The sequence below is a fragment of the Perca flavescens genome, chromosome 3 (genome assembly GCF_004354835.1).
Source record: "Perca flavescens isolate YP-PL-M2 chromosome 3, PFLA_1.0, whole genome shotgun sequence".
NCBI classification, from domain to species: domain Eukaryota; kingdom Metazoa; phylum Chordata; class Actinopteri; order Perciformes; family Percidae; genus Perca; species Perca flavescens.
In genome coordinates, this window is record NC_041333.1 from 25,616,004 (window position 1) to 25,638,622 (window position 22,619).

The 22,619-nt window shown below is 39.6% G+C and overlaps 2 protein-coding genes across 2 annotated transcripts; both read right to left on the reverse strand.

Moving 5' to 3' along the window:
- Positions 1-188: 188 nt before the first annotated feature.
- On the reverse strand, positions 189-13,410 carry fam118b (family with sequence similarity 118 member B). The gene is made up of 8 exons (XM_028574474.1): positions 12,824-13,410; positions 10,996-11,085; positions 10,487-10,739; positions 5,088-5,315; positions 3,656-3,784; positions 3,174-3,471; positions 815-880; positions 189-523 (listed from the first exon to the last, which is right to left on the reverse strand). The coding sequence occupies exons 2-8, from the start codon at positions 11,076-11,078 to the stop codon at positions 456-458; spliced, it is 1,125 nt and encodes a 374-aa protein (XP_028430275.1). The 5' UTR covers positions 11,079-11,085; positions 12,824-13,410; the 3' UTR covers positions 189-455.
- A 1,539-nt stretch (positions 13,411-14,949) lies between these two features.
- ilvbl (ilvB (bacterial acetolactate synthase)-like) lies at positions 14,950-22,332 on the reverse strand. The gene is made up of 14 exons (XM_028573462.1): positions 21,915-22,332; positions 21,211-21,412; positions 20,743-20,870; positions 20,414-20,664; positions 19,950-20,049; positions 19,679-19,776; positions 19,374-19,510; positions 18,964-19,098; positions 18,590-18,704; positions 18,204-18,373; positions 17,748-17,818; positions 17,574-17,645; positions 16,411-16,516; positions 14,950-16,225 (listed from the first exon to the last, which is right to left on the reverse strand). Exons 1-14 carry the CDS (start codon positions 22,026-22,028, stop codon positions 16,047-16,049), a joined length of 1,878 nt encoding a protein of 625 aa, XP_028429263.1. The 5' UTR covers positions 22,029-22,332; the 3' UTR covers positions 14,950-16,046.
- Positions 22,333-22,619: the final 287 nt, after the last annotated feature.

A 22,619-nucleotide genomic window follows, 5' to 3' on the forward strand; every position in this document is an offset into this window, starting at 1 on the left:
CCACTTGATGAGATCAGTTGGAGATTGCTTTCAGTTAAGATCACCTACAACTTCTCTTCCCGGGGCAGGTAGGTCAAGGTGATGAAGTTTGATTTCATCATTGTAATCCAAATCAAAGCAGAGAAGTCAACTGTCAGTGGACTCATCTATAATTTGTTGTCAAATTGAAGTAAGACCATTCCATTATCTGCATATTAAAAAGTCTTTTAATGTACATTCGCAAATGTTGAGCAACATTTAAATACAGTGCAGTGGGACTGTGAGTTTGGCTATTGGCATTAGTGATTACTTGCTTCTCCTTTCCCTTTTTAAAGCAGAACTAATAAAGGAAAAATCACAGACACCTGTGAAACCCTGTCAACAGCTTTTAGGTGTGCCATGGCCCATAGTTTGCCCGCATTCCTAAATCCCTTGATTGAAAATCGGACTCTAGTACTACTCAAAGTACGCTGATCTCACGACGGAGCTGTGGAGGAAAAGGACTGATAATGATCCCGACTGTGTGCCTGGCAAGAATGATGGGCTGGGGCAAAAAGAGAAGGAAGGGACTTAAGTGAGCAGCTGAGAAACACGGAGCATCAACTGAAATGTTGCCACTGACATGCATGCAATACTGCCAAGTCGGTTGTATCTTTGTGTAAAGAAATGCCAGCAGTTCTTTTGATACTAAAAATCAAGAACACCCCTGACTTTTCTATCTACCAGCATGCAGTAAGACAACAAGAGCCTTGGACAGTACTTTACTGTATTATTCTGGAAATGTCTCTTGCAAGTGGCCACTGCCTCAAGTCAAAGACAAGCATTCAGTCCTAACCTTGAAGGAGGCTTTTCTGTGTGTTAAAGCCGTTCTGCTGTTCTTCCCCATTTCGTGAAGGAGACCCTGCAGATAAAGAAAGACAATTATGAAATGCAGCCAACTCTCATTCTGAAATCCTTTCAGAGAGAAGAGCTAGCAAGTTAAGCCGATCTACTAAACTGAAATATAATGAATCCCACAATTTATATTCCAAGAGAGGCTGACCGAAAACTTGTGTTATGAAACCGGGAGTACCGACTACAATTAATGCCATAAATCAAATCTGCTTCCAGTTTAGTTTTAATGCTTCAACTCTGGTTCAATCCGTGTTATAACATTTCCACCACACTAAAATAATGTCCTGTTTTTTTTTTTGTTCCCTTTCTGGAACACATTAAACAGTCGGATACTATTCACAAATAATTTCTGACTTAACTATAGTACCCGATGAACACAGTAAATTCCACAAGAAAAATTTAGATTATTTAGTTTAAAGTTGTCAAACAAACAAATGCATTTACTGTGCACTAATTAACCTGGTACCATAGTACCAGCAGTAGTAGACCAAACTACCTCTTGACTGGAAAATGCAGAACCCATTTTGACAGCAGAAGCAACCAAGCATTCAGTAAGTCAGTAACATTTATTTCTAAAGTGCTCTTTACAGGCTTCAAAGGGCAGAACACAAAATACAAGAGGTTTAAAAAGTACAAAACTAAGACCACAATACATAAGAATGCGATAAATTAACAATATTACACAATAATACATAAAGAGCAGACCAGGTGCAGACAGGTTAACCAAATGCCTCTGAACAGGTATGTCTTTATATGCTTTTTTTTTTTAAATAATCCACAGAACTGTCAGACCGTATGGAGGCAGAGCATTCCAAAGTTCAGGTGCTGCCACGGACTCAAAAGCTCAATCACCCCAGGTCTTAATTTGGGTGCATGGGACAGACCGTACATTTAACATGTCAGACCTAAGAGCAGGCATGGATTAAAAATGTAGAGGGCCCCCCGTTTCACATACGCGCAATCCAGTAGTTTACTCTAACGTTGTAAAGGCGGATTTATACTTCTGTGGGGGCTACACGCAGAGCTTTCGCCGTAGCCTATGTAAGTGGCCTGAGGTTTATACTTTTTATACGCAAGTGTCGATTTAACACAGGAGCATACTGTAAATGTGCCTTAACACCAATACTTTGTACAGGATTTACACAGACAGGCTATAGCCTATGATCACAACCTGGAGGACAATATCAATATCATACATTTGTTTGGAATCCAAATCACAGGAGGCCTATTACGTGTTAAAGCACCATTCTGAATGAAGTATTGTGGTGCTGCACAGATGTCCCGGCCAACAAATTGTAGTCTACAGAATCGAGGAAAAATCTGTTTGGTACAGATCCTCGCGAAAAATCGCACCACGTTCATTCTAATATATTTTTCAATGAAAATGAGAATAATGATGCAAGAATTATTATTCTCTCCAATATCGTGAAACATATCCCAACTGCAATATCAGTCAAAACAATCGCAATTAGAAATTTTTCTGAATCGTTCAACTCTAGTAGATATCTCCCATTATACATGATTTACAAAGACAGACTACAGCTTATAATAACCTGAAGGACAATAAACACCTGTGAATATGTTTTTTATTCACACAGGACAGCACATCATATCATCCTTTTTAATGTGCAGGGACAAAATAGCTCATATTGCAATGTTAGCCTAATCATCGTTACTCATAGAGCTACCATTTCCCACAGTCAGTGAATATAGCCTATTCTGAGTACAGCGTTATATTTGAGATGAACCTCTATTTGAGGAATAAACAGTTTAAATTATTAGCTAAATGTACTGTAATGAATAAATGTTTGAAATAGTGATCTAAAAGTATGGTTGAAATAGATAGGTAAAAAGTAATAGATCCACTTTGGGGCTGCTAAACTGGCACTGTAACGTTAACCACCACTGAGTCTGTGCCACATATGCAGGGCCTGACTGTGCAATGCTCTGTATGTAAGAGGGCACGCCAGCAATTTAGTATTGCACTCCCATTAAGTTGGGGGAATCGCAGGAGGTGGATTAAAAAAAGAATGGTCAAAATGGAAGCAGCACAGGCCCCCATATTTTTGAATTTTAGTTCTAAAAGTAGTATAGGTCAAGCTCCAACAACAGTGGATACTACATTATCCATAATGCAACTCAACATCGTCTTTCATTAGCCCCTGCCTGCCTCCTAAATGCCCACTTCTTTGAAACCCCACACCTCTAGTTTGAGTCCCAGGCAGCCCTGCAGAGCACACCCTCTCCTACAGTAAAAACAGGCGTGCAAATGAACGGTGATCGACTTTAATCCTCCTTACCCCAGCCGTTGGTTGACACATCCCGGTTGCAGATCTCATTGGCCAGCCTCTCAAAGTACTCGGGGAGGTCGGCATACTCGTCTCCATAGGAGATGACCTTAATGCCCTTGTCCAGCATGTTGTCACGCAGCTTCTTGAACTCCCCCACGTCCTCTCGCCGTACCAGCATGAAGTGTTCAAGGTCCGACTTGTGTTTGACTGCCTCCAAGAACAGAGCCTGGAAAGTCGTGTCGTCTACTGTGCGCCCGCAGCCGAGAAACACAAAAGATTTGGTCTCGTACAGCTTCTGAATCTCCCGCTGTTGAAACCAGAGGTAATATATTTATTACTAATACACTTAAACAAAAGCTACCATTTCAAATACATCAAAGTACGGAGACGGCAATTTGGTCATTGACACTTAACGCGTTTAGTACAGAATCTTGCAGAATAAAGTCCTTTTATCAGAGACATAACCAATAGTGAACAATTTCCGGGCTCACCATAACTTCAGTGTTCCTCAGTACATTCTGGTAGCCTGCAGGGTGCAGTACAATACCACTGGGGTTGGTGTAAACACCATGGATATGTAGAACACTTAACATCCGTTTCTCCTGAGCCCACTCCAACACCTGCACACACACACGCACACGCACACGCACACACAGACACAAACACCGACTTACTTAACAGTCCAGTGAACTCAATCCTGTTCTGGCTGGGCTGGGAGTAAAATCACTGAACAGCAGTTAGAGGATATTAGCCCTGATGGAGACGAGGCATAAATACCAGGACTGAGAGGCAACAGGTCTCTCAGAAAACTGACCAGTTTTTGCAAATGGGTGTTCTATTTAACAAATAATCAACCCAACTTTAAAAACGCAGTGGGACATAAATTACATGACTGAAAAATTGTCATTTTGCGGAGAAACTGGTCGGCAGCGAAAACAACCCGTTTACTAGGGAAACACTGGCTTCTCCTTCATCCCATTCCTAACCCCAAAGCAAATATTGTTCAATCTATAAAATTTGACAACAGCTGGTTAGAACTTTAACCTCCACCTGTCAGAGACAAAAGTCTCTTTCAGGACAAAGCATTATCGGTATGTCTCGGCCAACGAGGAACTTCACTGCAAGGTTACATCATAAATGTAACTGACTGTGCAGTGAGTGAGTTCACCCATATGATCAGAGGACAACATACTCTTCAGGCCCCCTCCACACTAGTGTGTTTGTGATTTGAGATTAAAATCGTCTTGTGAAATATAACTTGAACTTTGAAATTTTTCAGACTATTAAAACAATACAATCTAAGTCTGAACTAACAAAGTTTTTGCTTAAAAAGGTCCAATGTGTGGGAATTTCTCCCATCTAGCGTTGAGATCATATATCGCAATCAAATCTCTTGCGCCACGCAGTTCAAAGTACGTTTTACATCTACGGTAGCCTTCTTGCTCTTTTCAATATCCATTTTCTTTTTCTGCGCGAAGAAGAAGACTTCTGCTGCTGAAATTTGATTTTGAATACGTGTGGTCCTCCACGTTTCCTTCTTCAATCTTGACGGGGCCGGGAAGCTACGATACCCATTAGCAGCACCCGTGAGTTTATCATGTGACAGCGAAAACGCAAAAGTCCCTTACCGGCTAACGTATTTCAAGATGGCGCATGAATACGGAGTGTCTACCCCAGATTATGCAAATGCAAATGTAAAAACTTCAAGCCAAAAGGAATACTTTTTGAATTGATGGTGGTGGTAAATATTCATGAAAAAGGACAAGTTTGTGAACGGGCAACACAGATTTTGATAATGAACAACTAAACATGTTACACACTGGACCTTTTAGTGACCATTGCACTCCTCTGAAAAAAAAAGCTGAGTGTATTGTGGCAGAAAAAAATCAATCAATGCCATAAAAGAATCCAAGCTCTGTTTACCTTCTTCTCATCGGTCAGGTCCAAAGACTCCAGCTTGGTGCCCTGGTGAGCTGCATAGATCTCCAACAGGTTGTCAAAGTTAGTAGTGAGGACCAGCGCACCGCTCTCCATTAACTGCAGCACTGAGCGCAGAAGATGTTTCCCTGCATGCTCCATCTTGCACTCCAAATTGTCAAACACCTCGTATAGACAGTCCTTGAAGAATGTTGATCGCACATTGCCTGTTCTCTGTAAAATAAAAAGAGAGAAAATGATAGGAATAATAAAGAACACATTACTATATGAGTAAATGGGACAAATTGTTCAGTTGGCATGCTTTTCATGTTTTTAAGCTCAAAACATCATGAATACTTTATTAGGTTGTTTGGTGAGGTTACTGAGAAAAGTGGCAAAGCGTGATGCACAATCCTACTTATACTAGACCAATTGTCAGCTAAGCACCTTTAAACAGCACTGAATGCAGTATAACAGCTAAAACACTGTGATCAAGTGCGCCAGGAGGAAGTAAAAATTGCTATAAAAATAAAATAAGATCATTGGAGCACAGATCCTGAGGCTTTCACATCTAAGTTTTGAAGTACACATGGTTGTGAAGTAGTATTTCACCGTTGCTGCAAGGTAAGACAGCTTTACTACTGCCTTCTCACAATAGAAGAAAACTGTGCCCCAAAATATGCTTTGATTTGTTAAGTCTTAACATAAGAATGGCCAAACTGTAGTAAATAATCTGCACTTTCCCAAGTTTTCAAAGTGGATACGATTTTCCAACCTAGAATGCTGTGTGTACTGACTGAAAACTGATTCATAAAATAACCTCTGGCAGACACAATTAAGAGATAACCATACAGTGTCATTGTGAGGTATGTTTGTTCCTTATTTTATCAAATATTTACTGAGTATATTTTCAGTGTGTGTGGCCCCACTGGGAATTTAAACCCAGACACTGTCAGTTACCACATTCACTGGAAATGGCATGTTTAACTTGCTTGAACATGAGCAGAATTACTGTATTAGTTTAAGGGCAAGTATGTCCTATTCAAATATTTAAATACCAATAGGATATTGTCAAATGTACCACAACTGTGATATCAAGTGCACTTTCACAAACCCACAACAAGCAGCCTTTGAATGGGATTGAACTCGTGAGTACACCGTTTTACTTATCATCGTGACCTGACCATGTGTGTCTTTAAATAAATGTGTGTTTGAGCCCAGGTTGAGCAACAGTTACATGATATGCTTTGGATGCGGGGCGCAACGGCAGAATAATTGCTACCACAAACACTGGAAAAATTAGTGTAATGTAATTTCACCATAGAAACAAATCGAAAAGTAGGTCCATTTTATTTTGTTTTTCCATGTTGTTAATATAGTAGAGTATGCATATGTAGCCCAGTCAGCACTCCTATTTGTAGATGTATTAGGTGTCAAGATGTCAGCCTAGTTACTACCATTAATCAGGAGTTTAGGCCTAAACTTGAGTACTAAGTGACTCATATAGTAATGTACTCCACCATTTTTGTTTTAACATGCTTTCACCAAGACTTCTCCTTGGCATCACCCTCCACAGGAATTCCAACTGGCATCCTAACTGCCCCAATTTACTCTCAAGTAGAGACTTCAGGGGAGTGTCAAGTGTGTGCCAGTTTTTTTTTTTTAAAGTATCTACTCATGGGCAACTTTGTTCTGTATCAAACACTCCATCCCCCTCTTGGATACTGACCACAGCTCGTCAAATAGCAACTCGCATACCACCTTAGTCTGCTAAGAGATTATGGGTTGTGACTACACAGTCGGAATCTCACCCTTACCTGGCCGAGCTGGTTGTAAAAAGAAAGAGGCAAAAAATAAAAAGTCTGGCAGCTAAGAATAGCAAAGCGTAGTGCAGAGATGCAGTGACCAAGGTGATCCTAACACAAGGAAATGCTCCGCTGGCTTCCAGAGATTACAGCTCTAATGGGCTTAACAGCGGGAGTCCTTTCCACAGGAAGAAGCTCATTATCCACATCTAGTGTCTACAGCACCCATCCTGATCACTGGGTGTCCTTGGACTGTCTCAGGACTTATGTAATGACCACATTAAGTGCAAGTAAACAACTCTGGTTTCTAAATATTCTCTTAATATATTTTATTCGTTTTATGCTAGATCTGGACTGCCCCACCGTGGACATGCATACAGTTAGCACAAAACAGTGCTGTTGCTACTAGAAAATTCCTAGAACACCGTGACTTAAAAGACCACATACTGTAGCGTGATCTTTCTTCCACAGACAGTTATGGTTAATTTCACAATGACCGTTGACTTGGGTAAAATAAACCACAACCGTTTCCTTTAGCAGCAAGGGACGCAGAGAGCTTTATCATTTCCAAATCTCAGATTATCATCAAAGCCAGTATCAACACATGATCACATGTTTCCTCCAGTCACCCAAAACATTGTTAATATTTCTTGCATGAATTGTGCAAATAAACAAGTCGGCAAAAGTTGTTATTTGCCAAGGTCAAATGTGCGAGAGGATTTACAAAAAAAAAAGAAAAAAGTTCTCAGATTACCCTCATTACCTGCCACTGTGTGCCCGCAAACCATCATAATCCATTTCAAAACACAATTCCATGAAAAGTGGGTTAAACTCTCACAGCTGTTAAGTAGACTGGAGGCAAGTCTCTCTCACACCCTCATATGCTTCAGTTTTCTTAGGGTATTTTGATATTAGGACTTATTGTCCAATTTCATAGGCCTTGGGGAAACGCTATAACTCACATGCTTAAAGAAATTAATTTTCTTGGGTCAGAGGACATCAATTAATGTCTAGTGAGAACAGGTGCTCTTAACTGCAGATGGGTTTTGTGAATGGAATCACTACAAACTAATGTCCTCTCCTGTCATTTACAGTATGCTTGCTGTTTGGGTGGTGCTTTAACTCTGTCTGAATGGAAAATCTGGGCTAGGAGGGGGGGGGCAGCTGGTTCACATTATTCTATGCTTGTTTTTTTTTCTCTCAGCATGCTAGAGCCTGCTGTGTCTGTAGCCAACAGCAGTGGGCTGGTGTCTGCACGACTGTGGATTGAAATAAACACGCTGGATAAAGCCATAAAAGCGTTGCTTGTTCGCTTTGTGACAACAGGCTGGCCGAGGGCAGAAACAAAGCGCTTTATCAATGTCAAAGGTGCGATGAGACATGACTAACACAGGAGGCAAACTGTGTTAAGGCTCCCATCTGCCAGCTCTGCTCCAGACTAGACCAGTCCAATATAGGAAGAGAACTGAGGAATATGGAAATCCCAAAATGTTTTTATCCATTTTCTTTTGAAAATTATTTGTAATAATCCAATTTGTTTAGAGCTGCAAGGTTCTGTTAAAAAATTAAAAAAAATAAAAGGGGTTTCCGCGAGGTCTTAAAAAGTCTAAAATTTCTAAATCAAAATTTGAGGCCTTCAAAAGTCTTAAATTTGCTGAAGTATTGTGTTCTAGGTCTTAAATAATTTTGAACAGGTCTTAATTTCCCTACCTCTTATGCTCATTGAAATGTTCCCACAGTGCTTTACAATGTTCTTTTTTTAATTCTGTGGTGTTGTAGTTCTGTCGCTAGTCCAATTATAATTTACTGTATGACAACTACAAATGAGATCAATATGCAACTTAAATTGCAGCCGATCTAGACACCAGTACTAATGCCAATGAGGAAATCGGGGGAATTGTTTCAGACATTGTTTCCACACTCTGACATCTGAATCTTTTTTTTATGTCACGATATAGGTCTTAAATTTCATTCATAATTGTCTTAAAAAAGGACTTGAAAAGTCTTAAATTTGACTTGGTGAAACCTACAGAAACCCTGTTTTTAAATGTATGACTTTCTCTGACTTATTAGGGAACAATAACAAATACATTGGTTGCCTCTGTCAGGGATGGTGATGCCCTGTGTAAGGATCTTGTTGTGTTTGTATGGTTGGTTGGCAGGGATTTTCTGTTAGTTTTGGTGGGCTTGATTGGTTCATGCATTTTAGGTGATCAGATGTGATGTTACTTGGTGCTGCAACTATGACAAAACATTGGGCTTTTTGCTGTCGTTGATGCAACTTTAGAGTAAGATATGAAAATGAGATTGCGCAGAGGTAGGAACTGAAATTGCTATTTAATATCAATTATGCAGCCTTATTCGCAATAACAAATTCATGTGATGTTTGGTTTATTTTAATTTTTTTTTTTTACCCGTTTATATGGTACAGCTGACGGCGACTACATCATATCCATTTCCAGCAAAACAGAGCGAAAGCAGAAAATGCAGAAAATCCATGTTATGTACTTCTTTACAATTTAAATAAATGTCAGACTGACTGACATTCTTCTTAGAAAACAATTCGTTTTTTAGAAATGTCTCATGATATATTGTCTCTCGAGGTGTATTATTCAACTTTTGTTTTTGTTAAAGAAGGAAAAGAAAATTGCAATACTATCGAATTGCAATACTTCTAGAATCGCAATAAATGAAAATGGCAATACAAATCAAATCGGCGCCCACGTATCGTGAAAGAATCAAATCGGGACCTTGTCCACACTAAAAGGTGAGGGGTTCCGTTTTTTATAATGAACCAAAAGTCTCATATATGATGTCCAGCTTGTTGTATTTTCATTTCTCTTTGGAAAACTCACAAAATCATCTGAATTTGGATGAATAAGTCATGACTAAAACCAAGAACAGGACAGGTACAAAGTGAACACCAGACTGAATAATAGGAACATTTAAAAGTCGGCACTGCTTCGCTAAACACATTTGGGAAAGTTATTTCCAACGTAGGCTTTTGTTTGCTAATAAAACCGAAGCATTTGTGGCCTGACTTCCCAAACTACCATATAAGCGTAGCTTTGTGCATTACTCCCAAGTACTCAGCAGTGAAGGTTTAACCTGCAAGAACGTTTAGTTAAGTATTTTCATTAAAAGGGACCAAGACATTTTGGTGCCTAGAAAATCAGTTCACTGCAGGTCTGTACGCTGTATGTCTGCTGTAAACCTTGATTGTGGTTCAGCTCTTGTGTCTTCATCCGGGTGTTTTTTTATTTTCAACATCAATGATGAGAAACAGAAAACAAGCCTGCTCCTTGCATGTGTGATTGATTCTACACGAACGGATTAGAAGTGATTAGAAGAGTTTGCATTGACCAAAATTAAATTTGTAAGAAAAAAGTCACAAATGAGCCTTGTGTCATTAGCTATAGGTCTTTTAATGAGATAAGACTAAGATGTCTTATCTCAATTTGATGGAAGTTGAACAAAATGTCACAGGCTGAGAACAAGAACAAGGACAGTGTGCTGGCAGTCTGTCTGCAATGTGTTTGTACATGCTTGACAGGGTGGTGTACAGAGGAAAGGCAAGGAAAAAGGTTCAGACAGTCTTACCGGGGAAAGTTTCTGAATGAGGTCATGGGCCACATGAACCAAATTCTTATCTTCCTGCATGTGCTTCTGGAAACGCCGACTCTCCTCCTCCTCTAGTAGGTCAAAGTCATTGGCTGCATCAAGCAAGGCCTGGATGAGGCCTTTCCAGGAGCGGAGTGCGGGGACTTGAGGGGCCACTGCAGAGCTTACCCCTGTGCCAATCACCAAGACTAGCTCAGGGGCTTGCTTGGTCTTCAGGCTGGGCAGAAGTTTCCTTTGGGGCAGGCAGAGATTGAGTGATAATGGTTCAAAAGATGGTGCTTCCCAAATCCTTCCACACAGCATTAAACAAACCATTTTCAAGCAGATCAACATGCAGTGTGAAACTAAAAACTAGCTGTAGTTGGTACCAGAAATAAAAGAGGAACTCAAGAAAACAAGATTTTAATCAGCCCTGTAGACAAAACTGATGCATGAGTCATGGGCAGACTGTGCTGCTGGCTCCAAAGCAGCGCCTGAGCTTAGCTTACCTGGGCTTTTTTGCATTTGAGTCTGCATCCTGAGAATCAGCTGCAGGTCGCTTCTCAGTTTTCACTGCAACAACGGAGGCCATTCAGGTCCTGTAACAGAAAAAAGATTCTTTTATTTTTTTTTTAGATTAGATTCAACTTTATTGTCATTGTGCAGAGTACAAGTACAAAGACAACAAAATGCAGTTTGCGTCCAACCAGAAGTGCAAAAGTGTTAGGGAAAGGAACCTTTGCCTACAGTACAGGCCAAAAGTTTGGACACACCTTCTCATTCAATGTGTTTCTTTATTTTCATGACTATTTACATTGTAGATTCTCACTGAAGGCATCAAAACTATGAATGAACACATATGGAATTATGTACTTAACAAAAAAGTGTGAAATAACTGAAAACATGTCTTATATTTTAGATTCTTCAAAGTAGCCACCCTTTGCTTTTTTTGATAACTCTGCAAACCCTTGGTGTTCTCTCAATGAGCTTCATGAGGTAGTCACCTGAAATGGTTCACTTCACAGGTGTGCCTTGTCAGGGTTAATTAGTGGAATTTTTTCCATAATTAATAAAAAGGCAAAGGGTGGCTACTTTGAAGAATCTAAAATATAAGACATGTTTTCAGTTATTTCACACTTTTTTGTTAAGTACATAATTCCATATGTGTTCATTCATAGTTTTGATGCCTTCAGTGAGAATCTACAATGTAAAAAGTCATGAAAATAAAAAGGAAATGCATTGAATGACTAAATGACTTTTGGCCTGTACTGTATATGGGGGCAGTTCAGTGGAACAAGTTAGATCGTCATATTAAAGTCATTTCCAGCTTGAACTCTTTTAAAAAGAGCACCAAGGTCTGATTACTAGAGAGGGTTGCAATAGATTAAAGGGCAAGTTACTATTTTTATTTATTTAAGAAAAATGTTTTTATGTTATGTCATTGAGTATCTTGTCTTGTCCTGATGTGTGTTGAGGACCACAATGGAAATAAGTCTTGGACTTTATTGTGTTTTTATCCTCGATTGTATTTGATGTCCTTTTATCATGTGTAAGGCACTCTCTTACAATTAAATAAATCAAATCAAAAAAAGCAGAAAAGTGCAATGGTTTTCGCTGAACCGCCCCGGGAGCGCAAATACATTCCCTAATTTACCGACGTGCATCTGTGGAGGGAAAAGTCCGCTGTGCGTCTAGGGCAAAATAGGAATGATACATGTGTCGGTGTACAAAGGCAATTGCGCTGAGTGCAAGATAGGGCCCAGATAGTGCTGATGCGAATGACCCGGTAATGCTGACCAATCAGAGCAGACTAGTCTTTTTCTGGAGGTGGCATAAAGAGAGAGGCTCTAAAACGAAGTGTTTCAGACATGTATATTCAGATAGACAGCATAGGGAAATAATGTGTTTTTTAACAATAAAACATGTTCTAGTGGAAATTCAAAATCAATGCAAGTACAAACCTGAAAATGAGCATAATATGGCACCTTTAACACAGTCCTTATTGAACAGGAAATAATGTATAAATTTCCTCCTGGCAACACACCTTTGCCTGATGACACATGCTGTTTGCCATTGTAAAATTACAACTTGCAGTGATATTATTGTTCCTGGAAACTGTGACGGACAAGGTGACGTTAGCGCGTTTTATTAAATAGCTGGTGATTAATAATATTGTATTCTTAACATTAAGTAACGTTACTTAGCTAGCTAACGTTAACACAGTCCACGTTTTACTAACATTCATTTCTAAAGAGACAATTAGATTACTGTACGATAGAAGCTAACGGTCACGAAAAAGGACAATTGGTAACGTTAACCAGCGCTGCCATTACTTACCTTGATATAGGTAGCGTTAAGTTTATGTCCAGTGTTTATTTTCGTTCAAGTAGCTAGAAATCCTTTTGATTCGAAGTCAGCGAAAGCCAATTCTATATTAACTTGAGCCACGTTGAATCATGACGTTAAATAGCATATGGGCATCCACTTGAATTCAAACCTTTTAGCTTTTGATGGTGTTAATGAAACCTGATGATAATTTAACGTCAGCGGGACCATAAAACACCCAATAATAACGAACAAAGAAAACTCAACTAACGTTTAGCCTCTTCCCCTTAGCTTAACGCTAGTTTGTTTTTTGCTTTAAGCTAAGTTAGCTATCAACGAGGTTTGTCAAGAACCCGAAACTGTGTCTGTATACTTGTCATTCTGATTATAGCATATATCCGTGGTTAAACAATCTCTTTAACTAAAATTATATCAGGTAATCTCCTCCGGTTACCGTTATAAACCAAAAATGCTCTCAACTTTCCCTACTTCCCCGGCTGCTCCAGTAACCGTCTATGTTTAAGTTTAGCGGAGCTGTTGAAGTCACCGCCTGTGGTGATGTGCACCCGGTCTTATGATGCCTTCAAGTGCTGTACGAATAACTGAACTTTGGTGTATTGACCCGAATGGAAAATCTTGGCAATGAATCTTGGTGCATGACATCAAATCAGTTAAACTGAATACAATAGATATTAAGTTTAAGTTATTAACAGGAACAGCGCACGATTATGGCAAATAAGTCGGTATTTTCATGCAAGAGAGATGTCAGGATTAAACTTGTACCATTCCGAAGTAATTTATTAATAATGCATTATTCTGTAATATTTATATCCACGTATTCATGTACATATTATAGTCTTTACTCCTCCACTGCATCAACATATATATTAATATAACTTTTGTTTTTTACTACACAACAACAAAGCACCATTTTAATGAAAGTGACATCGAATAAGGGGAAGAGAGACAACAACCTAACGTTAGCCCAGTGTAAACCACAATGTTTACACCACTAACCGTTGCTTACTCTAATACATTATTGTGCAGATTGCAGCCTTTTGGAGACAGTGGCACGTCCGTCTCTTTTCACGTTCTAATATATAGTAGCATCATTCAAAAATCTGCGGAATCAAATGTATACAGAAATCAATCAATCTTAGACAATTAAAAAAGAAATAGTCAGAACTCTTTTTTTTTTTTTTATCAGTAAAACACTTTGGTAGTTAAGCTGCTACTTATCGATAAACCCAGCAGCAGACTTTTTTTTCTCTCCAGATGGCCTTTTCCCCCTAATACGTATGCTTTTCTCCCTGTCCCATAAGAGTAACACGTCAGTATAGACTACTACAGGAAAACTGCTTCTAGCCTGCCATCTTCTGTTTAAAATAACAACTGCATTTTTTTAAGTATTTAAGGCAAAAGTCACAGCTTCTCACCAAAAACAAAATATTTGCTATTTAAAATCCTTCAGGATTTTTGTCTGATGTAAACCATGTATGTTCTATCAAATGTTGCAAAAAAAGGTTACTTACAAATACTGTATGACAATGCTCTTGTGTCAAGTTGATAGCTGATGTGGAAATGGTACAGAAGTTTTGAACCACTCTGCTAGTGGTAGTGTCTCCCTGTACACGTAGCAAAGTTAGACCATAACAAATCCAGGTAAAGACATTTTTATGGACCCCACAAAAGATATTGCTGTAATTGATTACTAATACATCAAATATTTACCCTGAGAATGTGGGCCCCCTTGCACCATGGGTATGGGTACAGGTGGCCGGAGTACACTCTTTATGCTTTTTAGTGTTTCCAAAAATACAGGGCACATGCCTTATTAGAGGAGCCATAAAGCAGACGTCCTACCCCATAACTTTACAAGCGGACCTGTTGAAATTAATAGGGTCCAAGCTTCATAAAATATACACAGTACCTCTATGTTGCAGCTTCTGCCAGATTTGCAGTTCTAGTTGCAATGAGTGTCAATATTAAATAGAGCTGTAATGCTTTCTTTGCAATGAATCTGAGTGGTGTGAAGGTCTGATTTTCTCAAATCTCTACACAGATTCAGACTCAGTTATGTGGCAAAAGTATTTTATGTGGCAAAAGTATTTCAAAAGACCACTCTTTCCTTTTTCAATTTATTTGAGAATGAACCCAAATTAACATTGTATGATCAAACGTTTGACGTACTTTCCTCAAAGTACCAAATGGAACAGCAATATACATGTATTTTGGAGTGAGATGATCCACACGTGTTTACCTGGTGAGTAAATAATTTATAATTATAGTGCAATACATATTGGGTATAGGCATATTTATATGCCCACATCAATGCATACAAGTGAGTATTAAATATGCAAATACATAACTGAATCAGCAGACACATATTCAATCTACACATATCAATTGTATTCGAAGACGAAAACATTAAAAGGCATACAATTTGTCAATCTTCAACATTCAAAAAATATTTTTCATTAAACACATTTTTATCCCAAATCATCAACCAATAAAGAACATTACAGCTGTAAAGTTGAATGTCTCCCCAGAAAAAGGCTCTTTGTTCATTCACTAACAGGAGAAAAGGCATACTGGTCGCATTGGATAACTTTTAGCAATGCTCTCTCTTACATATGATTTTCAGTCACTGGTTTATTTGCAAGAAAGTTATAATAGGCTGTTTTAAAGGTCAAAAGTCTAACCACAAGCTCCTGAAGAGGTACAATCCCTTAACAAAGCAAGATATTCTGATTTCTCACTCCTTCCCTTTTTAAAATGCAGCAATTATCCACAACATGGACATGAAAGTTGCACGAGGCACAACAAAAGATTTAGTTTCTAGGCTGGCAGATCTGGAGCTGTAGTACTTCACTCAAGTAGAATGTAATACAGTAGTAAATAACAGACTGCAGATTTATAAACAATTATTGAAATATCAGAGTCCTTATTCTGGTGTTTGCAGATGTCTTACTAGTATGATTTCTGACTAGTCTGAGGAGGGAAGTAAGTGATGGTTCATAAAGTCTTGTAGGAGATCAGCATACTGTAAAGTACTTTTCCATTACCAAAGTGAAATATGGCTTTAAGGGCACAAAAGATTAGCATAGGTCTGGTCAGGGCTCTACACAGTATCCAGCAGTATCTTCCTTCTCTCTAAAACCCCTCATAGAGCATGATAGTAAAGTCTATGAAGACCCAAGGGTAAAGGAAGGAGTTCTAAAAAATCACAGCTGCTCTATACAGAGATAGAGCCCTCTCTAAAGTTGGTCTTCCCTATCAGAACATTGAGAAGTGTAGCCTTGCCCTCCTGGGCCTCCCTCTGAGCCTGGCGGATGATGTCGCTTAGCCTGTCCTCATCCTCCCGCCCTACAAGGTAGCCCTTACCACCGTAACCATCTGCCACTATATGATAATCTGCAAAAAAGGGATAAGAAAATATAATTTGTCATCATATACCAGTCATATGTGTGTGTGTGTGTGTGTGTATACACACACAATACTGTATATTCACATAAATATAAATGAATTTTGTTCACAGTGTGGCATATAGCCTGTACATATTTCTAAAAGTCACACAAAATCTGATGCAGAAAATGTACCTGTAAACGCAAGGCCACACGCCACGTTGCTGCCAAGTATGGGAACCTGCTCTCTGGATATCTGACTCCAACATGCGTCATTTCCCACCACAGCTATAACTGGTGTCTGGGGAAAAGAAAGAGCAAACATTTGGATTAGCACAAGAAAACAAAGAATTAGAATTACCGCATTGCGGTCGTATGCATCCGCCAACCAGTCAAGTTGCAGTTTACATCCACGTCTGTTCAGACTCATACAATATGTATTGAATACTTTGAAACAATTTATTAAAAAGGTATTTAGTGTATTGTTTTTGGCAAACACATCTTCAACCCGGCAGCACAGAAGATCTATACAGTCACCACAGTTTCAAGCTTGACACCCAAGATTAGTGTCACCAATTCAGAATCTAACCAAATGGGAAATATGGTCACAATATTCTGTTTCTGAGTTATGGAATTGAATAATGGCCAGAGAAGTGTTTTATGATGTCACAGTGAAGTTGAGCTTTTACCTTCTGGATATAAAATGTCCTCACTTCATCATTTTATCCTATTAGACATTTGTGTGAGATGTTCTCATAATCAGCATAGGAATTCTTGAGTTATGGACCAAAAAAGCACCGTGTGAGGTCACAGTCACCTTGACCTTCAACATCTAATCAGTTTATCCTTGAGTCCAAGTGAACGTTTGTGCCACATTTAAAGAGATTCCCTCCAGGCGTTCCTGAGATATCGCATTCATGAGAATGGGACGAATGTAAGGTCACAGTTACCTTGTACTTTGACCCCTAAAATCTAATCAGTTCATCCTTGAGTTCAAGTTTCAAATTTGAAGGAATTCCCTCGAGGGGGTCCTGAGATATTACGTTCACAAAAAAAGGGGTGGACAAACAAACATATGGACAGACAGACAACCCGATAACATAATGCCTCTGGCCACGGCTATCTCCAGCATGGAGGCCCAAAACTGTAACTGCCGACTTCACTTGAATGGCAAATACCTCGCTCTCTTATTTCACCAGTTGAAGTGGGACAACTTAACACCAAATTATTGTTTGTGTTGATACGGATACTGGCACGTCCTTTATATTTGCAATATTTATTCCAGTATTGCACATGTATTATGGATCATAGAGTTGCTTACATATGTATAATTTAAATATTGGGATTAGTGATTTTACCTTGTGTCTAGTGAATGTGTCGAACTCTGCAACACTGTATCCTAAGGAGCCGTCACCATACATTATCCACACCTGAAAGGCACCAAAATGTAGCATTAAATTCATACAGGGTGAACCTTGATCAATACGTGATCAGACAAAGCACTTTTATAAATGCCCGAATCAATACAACACCTCAGATTCAGGCCGGCACAGTTTTGCCCCCAGGGCAAATCCTCCTCCAACTCCCAGGGTCCCAAAGGCTCCTGTAGGGACAAGGAATACTAAAGTTATGTCACTATGACAGCAAAAAAAAAAAAAGCATGATTTACCTCAGAATATATTGCTGTAATACAGACAAAACACAACTTGTGATTATTAGCTCACTCTCGTGATTTTGGCCTTCGTATATTAACTTGACTACAACAGCATTTTGTTCTGTGCACTAACGTCTTCATGTGGTGTGAAAAAAAGTGACATATCAACAAACAACTGAAGTCAACAAATCAATTAACTTGAAATGGGTTTTTTTCATTTTCATCTTGCTGAAATTAAATGCCCTCGCTCTGTTATTTAAATAACTAAACATCTATTGGTTTAATCACAAAAGTACTTCATAAACAAATTGTTGTTCGGTCGATGCAATCAAACCTGGATCTAGCCATCGCATAGGTCCTCTTGGTCTCATTATGTAAGCAGCACTTCCAACAAAATCACCCCCATCGGCAACAATGATGCTGTCCTCCGCCATCAGCTCATCCACACAGTGGAGGACTTTCAAGGGATTTAAGTGGCGTTCGGTCTTCTCATCAGCTTTAGCCCTGAAATAAAAAATACTGTAGTTGAGTTGATGGAGACATGATTTTGTAGTTACAGAGTTGTAGTTACAATATTGTTGAAATTGTGTTTGCGTTCTTATTATTTAACATCTATCCAGAACCTTTTTTATTTTAGAGAACAGAGGTTTTACATTTGGTTTTACAATAAATGCTGACACACTCACAGATTAGGGACCAGGGATCATCCCCTCCGCTCACCTGTTTGCATTTTCTTTGGTCATATCTCCTGCTTTGAGGCTCTGAGGCCATTCCTCTGGACAGCGATGGCCCTTCAGGCCATTGGAAAGCCACACTAAAAATGAACCAGCATCACCTAAAATAGAGCAGTATTTTAGACTCTTACTATTGAACTGATGTATTTGCCATAAGGTCCAACCCTTGAGTATAAATAAATAGTCAAACATGTATGCTTACATTCAAAATGCTGAATGATATAGAGTGTTCAGTGTAGAAGGAAAGTGACAAAAGGTTTTCTAAAACTGGCACATTCTACACTAATCACTAGAGATCTAAAATGAGACATTGTTACTATAATTAGGATCATGCATCATGATGGCAGATTGTGAACATACCCTGAATTGCTATAGTTGGTTTCCAGAACATATCTGAGTTTTTCATAAGCTGCAACTTATCTCTGTTGACAGCGATGATCTTACTGCGTCTGTTGAGAACTCTGCCGTAGCTCAGCCGGAAGTCACACACAGTGCCTGCAAACGTTAAAACGCAATGTGAACATTTCTCTAGGAATTCTGGACAGCCTGTGGCTATACTGGCTACTAATACAGTTCAAGCTCCAACAGTATTTCAACAAACATAAAAGCAACGTCCAGAGTGGGTTTCAGTTTATTTTTGCAAGGAACAGCTGTCACTCGATGAAACCTTATATAAAGAATTAAAATAATTTCTGAGTTGTTAAATAAATTAAAAACTGTTATTGATATGTTAATATATATGATTTAAACTGTAAGACTGTGTACCTGACCTGCTAATAGCACCACGTCAGCCTCCTTCAGAGCATCTCGCCTGTTCTGTCTGATGTGGATGGGGCTGTCTTTACCCAGCATGCCACGGGACATGCCCCCAAGGAAGCATGGGATGCCCAGGTCCTCCAATGCATTCCTATGAAGCAGGGGGGGGGGTGGAATTGCCCATATGAGCATTGCTGAGTAAAATTACCAAAGAAAACATCAATGCTTTTCGAATTCAAATGGGAAAAACTAATGTAAGCCCCAGAATTTGAGTATGTTCTAGTATCAACAGTGAGCAACCAAAAACAGTGTCCTTTACCTGATGTCATCGGCTGGCGTCGGGGGTAGTGTTGCTTGGCTACCCAGCAGAATAACAGGTTTCTTGGCTCGACTCACCAGCTCTATGCACTTTTGTACCTGATTTGTATTGAAAGAAAAAAAACTGCATAAAAAATTAAAACTCTGGTTTAGTCATCTTAATACTGTACAAAGTGAAAGGAACTGACTGGAATGTATTTGACTGAAACATGTAACAACATCAGCAAGAACGTATAAGTAAAATCAACCTTTAATACTAAGAGCAGTCTTACCTGATCGTCTGTGGCCTGTGGGATGTCAACAGGAAGCGGAGACACATCTCTGGTCTCCCAGGCTCCAGCAAAGAGGTTCATGAGGTGGTTATTGAGGTACCTTACAAGAAATCAGACCATCATTGCCTTTATTATTTCACAGTTGGAAACGACATGAATCATGGGGAGAGAAAAAAAGAGCAAAAGTTCTAGGTTGTATAAAAGATCCAGGTCAGACCAGAACCAAAAATTGTGAGTTTACAAGGTATGTGTTGCAGACTAGCAATGTAACAATTCTCATTTCACTTCACTTATAAAGTTGCTGATTTTAGTCACGTACAACACTCTTTGCACTTTATTTTCATGCAACTGTAATTTTATAATCCTCTGGAGTCAACTGATCTGCTTATCTCCATACTTTTCTGTGCTTTTACACAACACTAAATAGTAACGTGCATAGTATACAAGACATGCTGATAACATACCATGAGACAATTTTGCCCATCAGGCCTTTGGGAGGGTTCTTAGCTCCAAACTCTTTGGACACAAGATGGTAGGGATAGAGCGTGTCGATGGGGAACTCTATGAAAACGGGTCCAGGAGTTCCCGACTGGGCGATGGCTAGGGCTTTCCTGACAGTAGGCACAATCTCCCTGATAGTCCTGATGGAGGCACAGAACTTACACAGCGGCTTGAAGAGAGACATCTGGTCGATATCTTGCAGCGCTCCTCTGCCCTGTCGCACAAGCACAGTTGATGGAGAGGTTAGAGAGAAAAGTTATCATGAAGTATAACACGTTTACACACGTCATACCTGAAGTAGTGTACCAGCAGCTCCTCCCATGAGCAGCAATGGAGATTCAGCCATCTGAGCATTCTTCACTGCTGTCACTGTGTTAGTGAGGCCTGGGCCAGCAGTCACTGCTGCTATGCCAACAGTGCCTGGTGGAGAGACAATCAAGATTGCTATCAACAAGCCCCAAAAAACACACACTCACGAGTGACTCAAGGATCTAACTAAACACTGAGACAGTTCTATCTAAACGTATTACAATACAAGATTGTTTGCCGTACCAAGGGCAAAATACTGGCACACCGAAATGTTATCCAGCCACTATTAACGCTGTCAGTTACACACCTGTGTTTGACCTGAAGTACAACTACTGCAGCGGGACAGCCCTTTACCAACAGCACACCCAATTCCTTTATTCTGCATAACTTCCGGTAACACGAATGTGAGCTTCAATAAGACTGAGGGTCACTCTTGTTCATAAATCTGCACCTGAGAGTCTCGCCACAGCATCAGCAGCAAAGACAGCAGTGGCCTCATGTCTGGTGTCCACAATGCGGATGCCCAACTTTTCGCAAGCCACCAGGATAGGCGAGATGTGTCCACCGACAAGGGTGAAAACGTACTTGACCCCGTGGGCGCGGAGCACCTCTGCCACGCTCTCGCCACCATGTCGTGGGCTCTTCGTCTCAGTCTAAAGTGAGTCAGAGGACAGAATAAAGGACAAGTCAGTGAATATTAAGACAATGCCTGATAGCTCACTGATTTAACAGACGATACAAAATTAGCTCACTGTCATATATAAGCGGCTGTCAGTGTGAGTTGATAACATATCTAAAAGGTCAAACTATCTTTTCACTCCACTGGTCTTTTATATTTCACAACAACCAAATATTGTTCTGGCTTGCAGAGATTATGTAGATCTGGGCTTTTTGCAATCACACTAACGACCTGTGTGTTGTGATAGCCTTTGTGCTAGAAAACCACAAGGTTGGTCAAAGTTTACGTGAATAGAGGCCATCTTACCTTTCACCTGTGGACAACCTACATAGCACAGGTGAGTTTCTAAAGCCAGATAATGCAGCTGTATTTGCTACGTTTGATTTGTGCAACGATGCTTTAAGATAAAAATGCATGTGGAGAGAGGAACAGCAAAGCATAGTTTATAACTGCAATGTTGAATTGTGACAACCTACCTTGTGAAACAACTGGTAGAGTAAGCCAAGTTTGTAGGCTGCAAACACAAGCCCACCCACCGCAATGCCCGCAGAGAATCCAAGAACTGTGCCAATGGCTCCAAATGACTCCATGTCAGGATGTGGAAGCAAACCTTTATTTATAAAACTTCAACTTAGCTAAACTTAACATCCAAACCTACTCTTAACTGTTGCAGTTCAGCTCGGCTAGGCTAAGGTACTCTGGAGCTGCTCTTACAACCGCTATACTCCCATTTCGAAAATCTTAATTTCACTGGTACGTTCACTGTGAAATTAGCTAATATTAGGTTACTGACAATATTAATAGCATGTAGTCGACACTAGTTGAAATGACCGAGTGCTCTTCCTGTTATTGCTGTGCCGACACAGGAACACCAGCGGATATATTTACAAGTCAAGCTAGTTAAAACTGCATGTGGAACTTCCGGCTATTATTTTCAAAATAAACCCACAGGCACAAAGTGTCCATATTACAGTTTATAATTGGGGTTTATTATATATGTTATATAACTACAACCATATGTATATACTCAAAGAAATATGACTATTACTTCAATACTACTTGCCAGAAATGAAATCATAGATATTTGTCCGTGTTGGGCAGTATAAAAATGTTTACCCTTTATTGTGAAGTAAAGGACGAAATCTTTTCCGGTTACCGGGCTTTGTTTCTGGTGAAATTGA